Source organism: Pleurodeles waltl, chromosome 1_1 (assembly GCF_031143425.1).
Source record: "Pleurodeles waltl isolate 20211129_DDA chromosome 1_1, aPleWal1.hap1.20221129, whole genome shotgun sequence".
Taxonomy (NCBI): domain Eukaryota; kingdom Metazoa; phylum Chordata; class Amphibia; order Caudata; family Salamandridae; genus Pleurodeles; species Pleurodeles waltl.
In genome coordinates this window covers 535,517,416-535,531,734 of record NC_090436.1, presented here as the reverse complement: position 1 = coordinate 535,531,734, position 14,319 = coordinate 535,517,416, and the positions used below count along the sequence as shown (strand labels likewise).

Sequence of the window (14,319 nt, the reverse complement as noted above, 5' to 3'; positions counted from 1 at the left end):
AAGAACATACTGCAGCTGAAGAGATTCAAAAGGAACAACAGAGTTGCCATTCCATAGTTGATTGTGGTGAATATAGATGAAACATTATCGTTTGAATCTTAAATGTGAATGTTTTAGAATGGTTTATTTAGTAATGTCACAGCTGATAGACATACGAAGGACATCTTTAAAGAAGAAACCCCCGAATAACGTACTGTCAAGAGTACCAAAGGGGTACAGATTTAAAATCAAAGTAAAAAAACATTGCCTGTCAAATAACATTAACAGAGAACCAAATAACAAGATATTTAATTGTTAAAGGCCACTATTGAAAGGTAAAATCTTTAAGCATTGTGAAAATGTAACAAATAAAATGGAAGTACTTCTATTTTCTTGAAGCTTAATTTATACATATGCATTAAAGAATAAAGTTGAATTTCATCCAAAAAAGATCCCAAAGAAGAGGAAGACTATGACAAATAATAATGCATCTGTATAAACTGGTGTATTAACCTCCTCCTTTTTATATTACAAATGCGGAATGGAGATTACATCAGACTCTTTCAAGAAATCTTCCAAACATATGACAAATACCAAAAGTGAAAATAGCAACCACGTGTGGTGTCATGACCCAAGTTAAAATAGTAGGGCAAATACTTACTTTAGGATCAGAATATAACAATTTAATGAGAAAGATACATTTATGACCTAAAGCAAAACATTCAAGTCTTAAACATATAATTCCAACTAATGAGAGCAAAAGCTTGTTCAGCATCAAGGTGCAGTGCAGCACTAGACTGTTTGGTTATTTGGCATACTGACATAGGATGTTTGAAAATCCTCTCAAATTATCGGAGGAAAATCAACTTTTAATAAAGCTCATCAAGTCAGTTTTGATAAAGAAATGGGATAACAGACACTTAACAAAATGCTAAGATTTTTGCATATATTTTAGAATGACAATACGAGAGGCTAACATATAGTTTTTTATAATTTCTTGCGTCTTTATCTTGTTTTGAAGTAAGGGTAATCAGTGCATTGCATCCCAAAAACTACCAGTTGCACGAGAATTGTGAAAAAAGCATTATATATATCTTGAAAGTTTGGTGCATAAAAAGAGGCCAGAGAGGAAATAAGCTCAATGGAAAAACTATAAAGGCCCGGAGCTTTAGCTTTTTTTTTTAGAATTAACAGCATCCAAAATGTCCTGTAATGAAACATCATTTTCAAGGTCTCGTAAATGAATTGCCTATGGATATATTTTAGACATACTATTGAAAAAATGATTAGTTATGACTAACTGAATTAGTACCACTCGTATAGAGTGGCATATAAAGACTATGAAAGGTTTTGAAATATCGAATCAAAACAGAAACAGAGTTATTACATTTATTGATAATAGATCCAACAGTTTCACATTCAGTTTTAGCTTTTAAATAATTAGCAAACGTTTGGATTTAACACTTAACAAGACATTGTAGGCATCTTTAGAAGCAATCTCTTTCAGGTCAGACTTAGCCTTAGAAACTCCATTTAGCATATTTTATAATTTAGAGGTGACGAACTGAGTTCAAGAGTTTAAATAGTTTTTTCGGGGAAATTACTTTGGGTCTTAACCTTCTTTTTTTTCTGAGCATCAAAAGATATTGTGAAAGTTCTACCAGAGGTATTGAAGGCAACTCAATTATTAATAATGAATGTGTAGGAAGGTTCATTATGTTCAAACTATTCCTCAACAAACATATTAAAATCAGTAATGAAGTCCTTATCAGATCAAAGATGACTATTAAGTGCCCACCTACCAGATGATTTCAGACCAATATTGGAAACATCCAAGTACCATATAACTAGAGTATGGTCTAAAAGGAAAATAAAGCCATCTAAAAAGAATGTAAACAGCGTAATAAAAGGTTAGTGACAGGAAATAATCATATTAAAAGAGGGATCCATGAACGTTTGTAAAAAAGAGAATTCAGAACTATTGTGATTGCATGTTTTTTTTATGCATCAACCAGTTGTTTGGATGAGATTGCTGTCTTAGAACATTTGTAAGATTTGTCCAGTTTAAATTTAAATTTAGATTTCCTGCCCAAAAATTGATCTAACATGTGGTTAAACTCTCCAGCCCTAATATTATTGAAGCTAAATATATTGACTAATTTGATCTTAATGAAATGCCAAAACAAAAGATCTGACTCAATAGGACCGTATACATTCAATAAAGTTATGTGCTTATATTCCAATGCAATATCGACCAATATCCATTGGCTTACATAATTCTGCAGAGAAAGCCCATACTTATTATGCTCTGCAGATTTGTAGAGGGCAGTATCACCTGAGAGGGTACCCTAGTGCTGAGCAGATGTGATTCTAGGCACACCTAGGGCCTCGTGGGACTACTTGAAAAGCAAGGTCTTTGGCATCTTGTGAAATTCAAGAAGTGATGAGGAGGCTCTTAAACGTAGCCTCAGGCCATTCTGTGCTTTAGGGGCAATGTAGGAGAAGGCTCAAACTGTAACTGGTTTTCCATATGAGTGAGATTTATGCAAGTAGAAGTCTGGTTGTGTGGATGTGTCTGGAAGATGTGTGAAAGCAGATGCGATCGTTGGAGTATGCCAGGCTAGTGTTATGTAGTGTCATGAAAGTGTGGGTGAGGAGTTTAAATTGTGCTCGCTTGTGAATGGGGAGCCAGTGGAGCTCCTTAAGGTGTGGTGTGGTGTGATGTGAGTGCTGCACGGGGAGTTGAGAGTGATTCTGCCTGCCGATATCTGAATTATCTGCAGCCTTCTGGTGAGCTTTTGTTGATCTCTTCATAGAGCATGTTCCCATAGACCAGCTTGTTCTTGACCAGGGCATGCGTGACAGTTGTGTGGGTGCTGATTGAGAGCCATTTGAAAATCTTCCTTAGCATCTTCAGGGTATGGAAGCATGAGGCCATGACAGCATTTACTTGCGCAGTCATGTTGAGTTTCCTGGTGATAATGGCTCTGTGGTTCCTGGTTTGGGTGGTAAGGTTGGCTTGTGTTGGTCCTACATCTCTTGGCCACCAGGTGGAGTCCCACGGTGATGTGCTCTTCCTGAAAATCACAATTACCGTTTTGTTGGTGTATAGCTTTAGACAGTTGGTCTTCAGCCAGTGGGTGATTTCATTCATGCAGGAACTGAACTTGATCAGGATCCTGGGTGTCTTGTCTGTGGCTGGGAAAATGAGTTGCTTGTCATCGCGTAGGAGAAGATGTTCATATCGTCGGAGAGGATTATGGTGGCCAGGAATGGCAGTATGGAGATCGGTCTGTAGTTTGCTTGCATTAAAGAGTCCGTAGGGGGGTTCTTCTGCACAGAGAGGACAGTTGCAGTTTTTCAGGTGTCTGTGAAGGTCATGGAAGAGGTGGAGGCATTCATAATAGGCGTTGTCACAGTAAAACATCCACATTCTCATGATCAATAGCAAGATAAAAGAAAACATCCATACCAAATTATGCTTTAATTTTATTGATTCCAACTAATTACAATGCTTTTTTGCACAAAAGTGATCCTTGTATTGAGCCTAGCCAAACACGAAAGTGCCTTTTCTCTTTTAGCAGGGTTTCCAAACCCTCAGATGTTCCAGGACACAAAATTACACATTTGTTGTACTATTACTGCAACATGAGTGTCACTCTGCAATGAGGGAAAAGAGTACACCATAATAAGAATAATTACAGTGTAATTAGATAACATGAAGCCATAGGAAGTAGCACCAAATAGCGAAATCAGAAATAGAAAAAGAAAGGTAATAAAAAAAAGAAAATGGGTATAAAACTTAGCGAGACAAGTTAATCAGATAGTAGATTAAGCAGACAAAACCCTGACCTGAAAGAAAGATACTTAAGAAGAAACAAACATGCAACCATGAAGCAGAGCATACAAAAACAAGTAGCAAATCTGTGTGTTCCAGGAAGAACATAATTATGCCACAAGGTTTTGAAGAGAGACAATATTATTTACCCAGACGGTGGTTTCCTTGTAGCTTAATTTTCAATTTGAGATTTGGCACAAGAATTCATATCTCATTACATTTTGTTGGATGTGTTTATATTTCTAGTAGCCTTTAAATGCAGTTTTGATATGTACGTGCATCAAATTATTCCGAATGCAAAAACGTGTTACTAAAATTGAGTAGAAAGTATTTTAGAAGCAATAACATAACCAGGCTACGGATATGATACATTATGTAAGGCGCCAGAGAAACCAATTGACAATTAACTCAAAATATCCTCAAAGACAGAGCTGCAGACAAACACATTATACTGAATTAAAGCAAAGAGGCCACAGAGGAACAGTAAATTGCCAGGAGAACTCCATGTTATGGATGTTTTAATGAATTACAATAGGTTGCAATATATTCAAAGTACTAAGGTAAAAGCAAAAAATTGAGAATGGTTAAAAGCAGGCTACATGGGCCAAACTTGAATGCATTCAGAAGTATTTTCAGTAAAGTCTAATCTCTGAAAAAGTCACAGAGCTTCTCACTTTTTTTCTCGTGATAAAAGTTTGCAGTGCATGTAGACAATGTGTCAGCTGCTGCGGTCAAAATTCACTTAGCTGACACCACCATCACAGAGTGAACATCCATCCTCAAAAGAGTATCACTATCGAGTCAAGAGTGCTCCCCAGATATGTAAGCATCTGTTTAGCCAAACATTATATTGACAAAGTAGGGCAGGGTCGTATCGAAGCACCGTGTCATCAACGACCCTAGACTCCAGTGGACATCTTACCCAGAGCCCTGCCAACCCCCCCCAGCATTTCATTCCTAGTTCTTCTTAATATCTATTGTTCACATTGCCTTCCAGCAGCAGCTAGCTCCATCATATCTTTGTATTCCCATTCATTTCTGTTTGTCTTGCCTTGTGATTTCTCATTATCCTCTCTAACTCGTTGTTCCATATGTGCCTTCAGTATATTCTCTCCAAGACCCTGCCTTTATAGGAATGCAAGATAACATTATTAAAAAATGACTCTGAATGTACACCTCAGCATTTTATTAAATTGGAATGCACAGTAGATAATCAGATTTTTCAGGGTGATTAATGGTGTATTGTTCTTGTCACCTTGGGTACCCAAATGTTCATTAACTGTTCTGTAGCTGAGCCTGTTACCAAATGAATCGATATATGATCGTCTGCAGGTTAATCAAATCCTTCCCATACTGTTTTCCTCTGTGAGTGACAAAGCTCCCTAAGTAACATTCTACATGTTGCTCAAATGTTCCAACCCTTCAATTCACTTGGGGGCATACAGTATGTTTAAATGTTTCCCAATTCATTATTGCATTTGTCCTCGCGTGTCCCCACATGTACAAGCAAAACCTTAAATACTGAAAAGATTATTGTGAAAACTTGAGTTAACCTAAAAAATATTACACATGGAGAAGAGTCCTTAAACGATTTGTTTTCATTGCAAAATAAAGCTCAAAGCAAGGACAAAAGCCGAGTGAAACATTCCCATTGAAATAATAGTGTTGAACAACTGAGGGGTAAAGGTATCCAGGGGAAGCACGTATTATATTATGTACAACAAACATAAATTAGTACCTAGCCATGGAGCAAATCAGACTGACTAGAAAGATGGAGTACAATGTCCTGAATAAGATGAAGACACAATATCCAGCCAATGGAAAGGGCTAGAATACTCAACACGGAAGAGCCTGGCCCACATTGAATCACAAACCACTGAATATTGTGAAAGGAGAAAAAAGAAATTGTAGCAGTAAACGAGATAAATGGACTTTCAAAAATTAACAATTTACATGTCCATATGAAATGTTGTAACCACTGGTGTGCGAAATTTCAGCTTCATGAAACTGGGGACTACAGTGATACATAGTATAAGAAAAAGCCAGTAGTGACAATATGAAATAATGTTGCTTTTATTCTGTTAATGTCCAGAATTATCATGTCCTTTTAAAAGCAGCCCATTTTTTACTCAGGCTGTTTATTGATTGATTTGTTTACTTATTTACTTATTGTTTTCATGTAGTCCTGTAAGCCACCTGAGGTTCCCCCAAGCCATTTGAGGTCGCTTCAGTACACTATTTATCAAATAAAGTCTGTAAGGGACTGTAATTATATCAAATGATCTGAGGTAAAGGTGTAAAAGCCTTAGGTGGAGCCTGATTGTGAGCCAGCGATGGAGTATCTGGTTTTAGAAATCTAACCAGCAGACCCAGGCAGTAAGGTGTCTGGAGGCCAGCTCTTTGGAGGCGAGCTGTGGATCTGATACAAAATATGATATTTAAGAGCTTCATAACCATTAGAAAGTCATTTTCCAGTTAGCTGCAATGAGAGTGAGTTCCATTGGGATGATCCTTGTGTATGTAGGGACCTTCCACCAATACAATGTCATTTATTTAAGATTTGATTTTGTAAGTGCCTATATTTAGATAAGGAATGTGTGCATCCAGCCATTCTATATAATTGCTAAAGCCCTTGAATTGGCTAGGTAATGTAATAAATTAAAGTCTTGAGTAGAATTAAACCTTCTGGATGTTTGGATGAGCAAGAAGTTTATGAGTCATACAGCAACCTGGAAAATCACATCTCTGACATCTTGTGACTGAGCAACAGGTAAGGCCCCACTGTAGATTCTCCATGCTGTAGTATTTGTTCTGCAAATGGAAATCTGCTCGTGTGTACACTATGGTAGCATAGCCACACTTCCTTGTATTAAAGTACCCTTGGTTGATGTTACAGCATTTGTTAGTGAATTAGTAACCAATAACCTTCAACAAACAGTAATATGTGGAGCATATGTACCAGTGAATTACATCCTCAATCTGTCATTATTTGCTGTAATTTCTGTTCCCGTGTGTATTTCATTTAGACATGGCACTAGGTGTGCTGGGGAAATTGCCATGCAAGCTGATAACAAGAAATGTGGTGTTGGAGTAGCTTACAATGCCAGAGTTGGAGGTAAGTGAATATTGTGTAACAGGTTTGTCACTGCACCAGTGTTGTGAAGCTGGTTGTACATCTCTTCTTACCAAACTCTAGTTATTCCATATCGTCTGCCAGTATCTATTCATCTCAGCCTGGCCCTCATCCTTCATAATAATGTATTTCTGGTGCATTTTCTGGTTGTCTCAAAAACGAGTATCTACCTATCTTGCCTTGTCAGAAAAGGAGAAATCGAACGTTTTGTTAAAATATTTGTACGTGAAAGAAGTAAGCAGTATGAAATAATATTATCACTTGTGACAAAAGTTTTGATTCTTCAAGGAGCCGCCATTAAACATACGATTTTTAGAAATGGAGATGCTCAAAGTGACAGTCAAATTATTTATGATATCGATGACTGTCAAAAACTGTTAACTGGAGCAGCTCTATTTGCAAATCACATAGACAAGAAAAAGGCTTGACAGACGACAAGCTAGAAAATATGTTAACATAATTAGATGTCAGTTGAAATAGTTTAAAACACTGGATTAATATATATGACACATTGGAAATTGTGCATCATGAAAAGGAAACCAGTTTACATGTGTTTAGTTTATCACTCAAAAGTCAGAACGATTAGAGGATTCCCTTCCGTTTTCAATAAAATGTGTCTTGCTGTAAACAACCTCATACAAATATCAAAATGGGACTGTAACATCAATGCATAGAGCTGTATTCCTGTCGATTGAAGACAGTCTTTCCTGCATCCAGGAATTGCTACCATTATGCTTAGCAGAGAGATTATTAATTACATTGGTAACCCAAGAGATTTGTTTTGCTACAGTGGGCAGATTTTCAGCACAGGCATACTTTTAATTTTTAAACCTGTAATTACTTTTTAAAATAGGAATCCGAATGTTGGACGGAATTGTGACCGATGCCATAGAAGCCAGCTCCATTGGCTTTAATCCAGAGCATGTACATATTTACAGCGCTAGTTGGGGACCAAATGATGATGGCAAAACTGTGGAGGGCCCAGGAAGGCTGGCCCAAAAGGCTTTTGAGTATGGCATCCAAAAGGTAATCTCAATCAGCCGTTGAGGTAAATGTGACTGAAGCCACATTCACACGTAAAACGTTTAACTAATGTTATTTAGCCACCTGAACGGTGGGAAAGAGAAAAAAACGACAATTAGAAATTATATTTAAGAAGTCTGTGTACTGCCATTTTCTGTTAATTATGTTTTGGAATAATTACATTTTGATAAAAGCTGAATGAATAGCGAGGTTACTTTTGAGGTTAAAGAGACTTTGGGGGTCATTCCAAGCTTGGCGGGCGGCGGGAGCCGCCCGCCAAGCGGGAACCGCCAGAAGACCGTACCGCGGTCAAAAGACCGCAGCGCTCATTCTGGGTTTCCCACTGGGCTGGCGGACGACCGCCAAAAGGCCACCCGCCAGCCCAGCGGGAAACACCCTTCCACGAGGAAGCCGGCTCCGAATGGAGCCGGCAGAGTGGAAGGGGTGCGACGGGTGCAGTAGCACCCGTCACGAATTTCAGTGTCTGCTAAGCCACTGAAATTCTAAGTGGGGCCCTCTTACGGGGGCCCCTGCAGTGCCCATGCCATTGGCATGGGCACTGCAGGGGCCCCCAGGGGCCCCACGACACCCCATACCGCCATCATGTTCCTGGCGGCCGAAACCGCCAGGAACAGGATGGCGGTATGGGGGTCGGAATCCCCATGGCGGCGCAGCTTGGATTCCCCTGGGCAGCGGAAAGCCGGCGGTACACCGCCGACTTTCCGTTTCTGGCCGCGGCTGTACCGCCGCGGTCAGAATGCCCAAAGGAGCACCGCCAGCCTGTTGGCGGTGCTCCCGCGGACCACGGCCCTGGCGGTTTTTACCGCCAGGGTCGGAATCAGGCCCTTTGTTTTGAGATCGGTATTCCAGATTTAAACACGTCTCCTTGTAAACCATCGACTCTCTGGCAGCTACCTCCCGAATGTGACTCTTCATTCCGGACCAAAGAGCGCATTAACAAGTGGCCCACAGCATGACCTAACACACACGAAGAACCTTGATGCTAGCCTGGGAACCACTGACAAGTTGAGAAAAAAGTGCCTTGATAAATACAGCCAACGATTATTCCTAACTCCTTCAAAGTACCAGTGGAATGACATTAAATGGCTCAGACAAGACATTTGCTGAGCGAACTTTCTTATAGAGAAAAATTATGCAATATGTAATCGCTGAAAAATGCACAAATGTTGTGAATTTCATGGGTGAAAATACTATTCACCCACTTCTACTAAGAACTTACTTAATTAGGCAGCTGAGTCAGTGTCGAATGGTAATGACGTTTAAGGTTTTGTCCACCAGGTGGTTAGAAGTGTGGAAAGGGAACTTTAAGATTGCATTTCCATAATAATGAAGCTAACACATTTTATTGTTAAGTGCTATAAAAGTACTGTGATTGTCATGATCTTTGACATTTCTAAACAATAACACCGCACATGGAGCATACGTCCAGTGAATATGTATCACTATTACCAGTTATGTGTGTCCTCTCCATAGACCACTTTCTTACAGGAATTCCGTTCTTTTTTCTTAGGGTCGGAATGGAAAAGGGTCCATCTTTGTCTGGGCATCCGGGAACGGCGGCCGCCAGGGTGACAACTGTGACTGCGACGGGTACACGGACAGTATCTACACTATCTCAATCAGCAGTGCCTCCCAGCAGGGCCTTTCTCCTTGGTATGCAGAGAAGTGTTCTTCTACGCTGGCCACTGCATACAGCAGTGGGGATTATACCGACCAGAGAATAGTAGGTTATTATTGAAATTGAAAGACTACCAAAATCCCTTTAATGAATAAAAGAAAAGCAAAACATTTTCCACCGAGTTTCCTACCAGCACAAAGGTGATGCACATAATAATCCAAATACATTTTCAGCAGTGCAAATATCTCACTTTTGGGGGTGTTGGGGCAGTGCTTAATTTGTAAATTAAAATGTGCCAGTGCCCAAAGCTCTCCTCTGAAACAAGCAGCTGCTGCATTTAAATGTGCGAGCACAGGGTACTGAGACAGCCAATCCTGAAGCCATGTCGGGACTCTTTAATCCATTTACAGCCACTCCATGCCCCTTCAGCTCACTCTTCCAGCTTTCTCCCTTTGTGACGCTTTTTCATTGTTCTCTTCCCGTCTTTCCCATATGTGTGTTTTGCTCGCAGTATATGCTTGAGAATGAAAAATAAGTGGCGGCCCTCAAAAATAAGTGCCGGTGCCCTGCACCGGAAACCACCAGCTCAAACTAAGCACTGTGTTAGGGTGAGGGTTGACTCAGATGTTCAACAGCTGATGAGAATCAGTTTTGGCAGGTAAGAAGCAAGACTCTATGAAGGAACTGAGAGAACATGTTTCAGCAGCATCACAAGCTTTGATTCAATAACTTAAAATATGTCTAAATGTGTAATTAAAAACAATTTTTATAAAAATAGATCAGTACCCCTACGGTTGCATGAAGGTATCACAGTTTACAATACTTTCATCCATGCAAAACTGTTAGATTTATTAAAAGTCCTATGTAGGAAAACACACAATTCAAAAGTGAGTCGAGAATAAGTCAATCTGAAATTGATTTTTATCTGTTGATAAGTTCTCTTTACCAAAAAATGATTCAACAAGTATGGAATAATTATAACAAAAAACAACATAACCACACAAACCACTATGTTATGTATTCTTTTGAGGTTTGTTTGGGGTAGCTGAGGAATGTGAAAGCCTAAAACAGTTGGAAAGCTCAATCAATCAGTATTTGTAAAGCACAGAGACTCACCCCTGAGGGTCTCTTGGCGATAACCTTTGGCTAGGTGTATTAGACCATTTTGCATTTCCAAACCAGTTATTAGCAACATCAAATGGTTTGCAACAGCGACATGGCTTTTGGGTATGTAAGAAACCCATTTGCAAGTAAAACAAAGTCTTCCATACTCACAATATGTGTTTTATGAGCCTTACTGAATTACAATTAGGAAGGAGTACATTAGGGGTGTCACCTCCTAATTGTAATTCTGCATGGTATGAATCACTGGTTTAAGACCACAACTGCAGTCACAAACCATTGATCAATTACTGACACCTTAAAGGATATGGTAAGTGTTTCACAATGGGAAAGGTGCCCCCTTCGAAAATCTGTCCAAGGGGACACCTATCCTTTTGTGAATGGTATCGGGTGACGGGGGAGCCTAAGCAAATGTTCTGTGGATTACTGCCTGTTTCTCCCTAAGTTTCCCCAAATGTGATTATTTTTGTAAAAGCAGTACCTGATCATTTAAGGAACACAGGCTACTTTTAAGAATAAGTTTCCCATTTAGGAATGCAAACATAGGGATTATGGTCTGTTGTTTCTTGCTGATGACCATACCTGTGTTTGTAGCCAATCACAGAGGATAGTATATAGTGACTTCCCTAGCTAATATTCATTAGGCAGGTTGTTCTGTGACCTTCTGTGACTGGAGATTTTGAGATGTGGCTTAATAGTACACAATGATTTTCTGGCATCTTCAGTTCCAAAACACAGCATCAATGACACCCTTGTAACTCTACACAACTGAACAACAAATGTCACCAAAATTTACACAGTGGAATTGTTAGTGGTATTGTATGCAGCTGAAGTTTGTGCTGAATTGTGCTGGCCAACATTTTTATCCCTCTGCAACAAGTTCTATCTACAACACTCTCTTTCTGCAAGACCAATGCCATACCAATAAACCAGGATAAATTAAAGAGAGTGGCATAGGACTACTAAAATCAGGTGGAAGAAGGAACTATTTATTAATATGTATACTTGTAATGAATGATGTTCAATAAACTGAGCAAAGTCCCTTTCTTAGGATTGACCATCATAGTCGCTGATAGCTGAAATGTCAACATAGACATGTTGACCAGGAACGAACAGACAATTGTCAAAGCCATTTATTATTCTAGAGGAAACTTAAAACAAAGTCCATGTCTCCATCTAGAGAAAACTCTCCAAGCTAAACTGGGCATTGTAGTTTACCAGGAAAGAAATCTGAGCCGCTACTTGAAAGGTCCTTTTGGACCAGGCTCCAACACCTCGAGGCACCCACCTTGCATCTTTACTTCTAACTCTCCCTCGCCTTTTCACTTTGTGACCTTTTGTGCCATTCCGTGTCGCTGTGGCCTTTTTGTGCCATTTTCCTCTGTGACCTTCTATGACCTCTTTGTTCTGTTTCATCTTTTTCCTTTAGACTCATTCTCTCCGACCTGTTTATGCCGATTTCCTCTCACGCAACCCCTCTTTGAGACTTTTGTGCTATTTTTCATCTCTCCTTTTGACCTCTGCTCACTCTCTTTGATGTGTTTGTGAAGCTTTTCCTCTCATTAGCTCACTCTTTGTGTATTTTTGTGCTGGCTTTCATCTCTATCTCTGCAAATGTTTTGTGCTCCTCATCGCACACTTTTGTGTTGTTTTTCATCTTACTCTCCCTCCTGTTGTGACCTTTTTATTTTTCTCTCACTCTGTTGTGATCTTTTCTGTCACTTCTTTCTCATAGTTTGTATCCTGTCATCACTCTTCTCCTCTGCTTTGTGTTTGTGTCCCCCTCTCTGTTTCTGTGTGCCCTCTTTTGTGCCCTATTTCAGCCATATTCCTTCTTCTCCCACTCCTTAACTGATCCTCCCTCGTTCCTGCTCTCCTGCCAAACGCGCTCCACCGCCAGACACAAGTTTAACCACGTTTTTACCTCATTCAAATGCATCAAGGTTGGCACAGATTCACCACCCACCTGGACCGACCTCACCATTGTCCACTTCTATATCAACACCCCATGCAACAAAAGAACCATCACTACAGGTCAGGCCAACTGAATCTGGAATAACATCACGGAAACAGACTATTCAGACACCCTATGCAAGAACCAGCCCAAACACATTGAAGACCAGGCAGCGACATCAATCACTTTGACAAATGGATCTCAGACTGCGCTGATTCCCTGGGCCCAGCAAACAAAACAACCAGGTAAGAACCCAAAAGTAGGCTACCTTCTACACAGAGGACCTGCGATCAAGCAAGAGATATTGAAAACAACTAAAGTGAAAATGGAGAGTCAACCAGAATGAATCGATAAATCACCAACAAATCCTCACTAAGGTTCTAGCATTTACAAATCAGAGAAGCCAAGAAGAAGGCTGAGTGCATATAACTCAACTGGAACAACAGCAAGGAGATCCTCGCAATCCTCAAGAACATTGCCTTCCCAACAGCCACCGCCAACAATATCACCTCCAATCAATTCCTATGCAACAACATATCAGACTTCTTAAACAACAAAATTGCAACTATCTACAATTTCCACACTCAACTAAACCCAAGCAGCCTCGCCACCAACCTACAGACAGAAGACACAGGAAATGCCAGGAGACACATGGAAACCTATCATCATGAGAATCATACAGCGGAAGGCCTTCACATCCTCAGCATGGGGTCCTCCTCAATCAGTCAAACATTCACCTGCATCCTAAACACCTCCATCTCCACTGCCACCGTCCCAGAAGCCTGGAAACATGCAGCAATCATCACACTCCTAAATAAACCCTCTTTAGACTCTACCCAGCTAGCAAACTACTGCCTGATCTCCCTCTTACACTACCCAGCCAAGGTTATGGGAAAAGCAATCAGCAAGCGACTTGTGGATTACTTCAATGTACAACAGCCTCCAGACACCACACAATTGTGCCTTAAGACCTAACCACAGCACTGAGACAGCCCTCATTGCAGCAACAGATGACATCAGGATGATCCTCAACCGAGGGGAAACAGCCGCCCTCATCCTGCTTGACCTCTCAGCACCTTTCAACACAGTCTCTCAGTCCAAGCTAATCAGACTACTGCACAAGATCTGGTCTAACGACCGTCCCTCTCCTGGATCTGCCTCTTCCCTACCGCAAGAACCAAAAAAATCTAAATACGCTTTGGAAGTCAGGAACCTTATCTGTGGAGTCCTCTGAGGACTTTCACTAAGCCTGACCCTTTTCGACATCTAGATGGCACCATTGACCAACATCATCTGAACGCACTGCATCAACATATTTACCTGTGCAGACAATGCACAACTAATATTGTCCCTCATGGATAAGATGCCCAGGACACGAAACAACGTATCTGCCTGTATTATCTCAGTGGCCATCTGGATGAAGTCCAACTGCCTCAAGTTTAACTCGTACAGGACTGAAGTTGTGATTTTCCGAAAGAAGTCCTTGCTGTGGGACTCCACCTGGTGGCCGACAGACCTAGATCCCGCACTTGCAAGAAAACTACGAATCATCTTAGACAACAAGCTCAACATGACGACCATGGTTAACTCTGTCACTGTAACCTGCTTCCATATCCTGAGGATGCTGCAAG

General features: G+C 40.4%; 1 protein-coding gene across 1 annotated transcript in view; it reads left to right on the top strand.

Moving 5' to 3' along the window:
- Positions 1 to 14,319, top strand: part of PCSK1 (proprotein convertase subtilisin/kexin type 1) — a 209,557-nt gene that overhangs the window by 99,988 nt on the left and 95,250 nt on the right. The window contains exons 6-8 of the mRNA XM_069225743.1: positions 6,844 to 6,932; positions 7,804 to 7,976; positions 9,505 to 9,717. Coding sequence (XP_069081844.1) covers positions 6,844 to 6,932; positions 7,804 to 7,976; positions 9,505 to 9,717 — 475 coding nt within the window. The remainder of the gene's footprint in view (positions 1 to 6,843; positions 6,933 to 7,803; positions 7,977 to 9,504; positions 9,718 to 14,319) is intronic.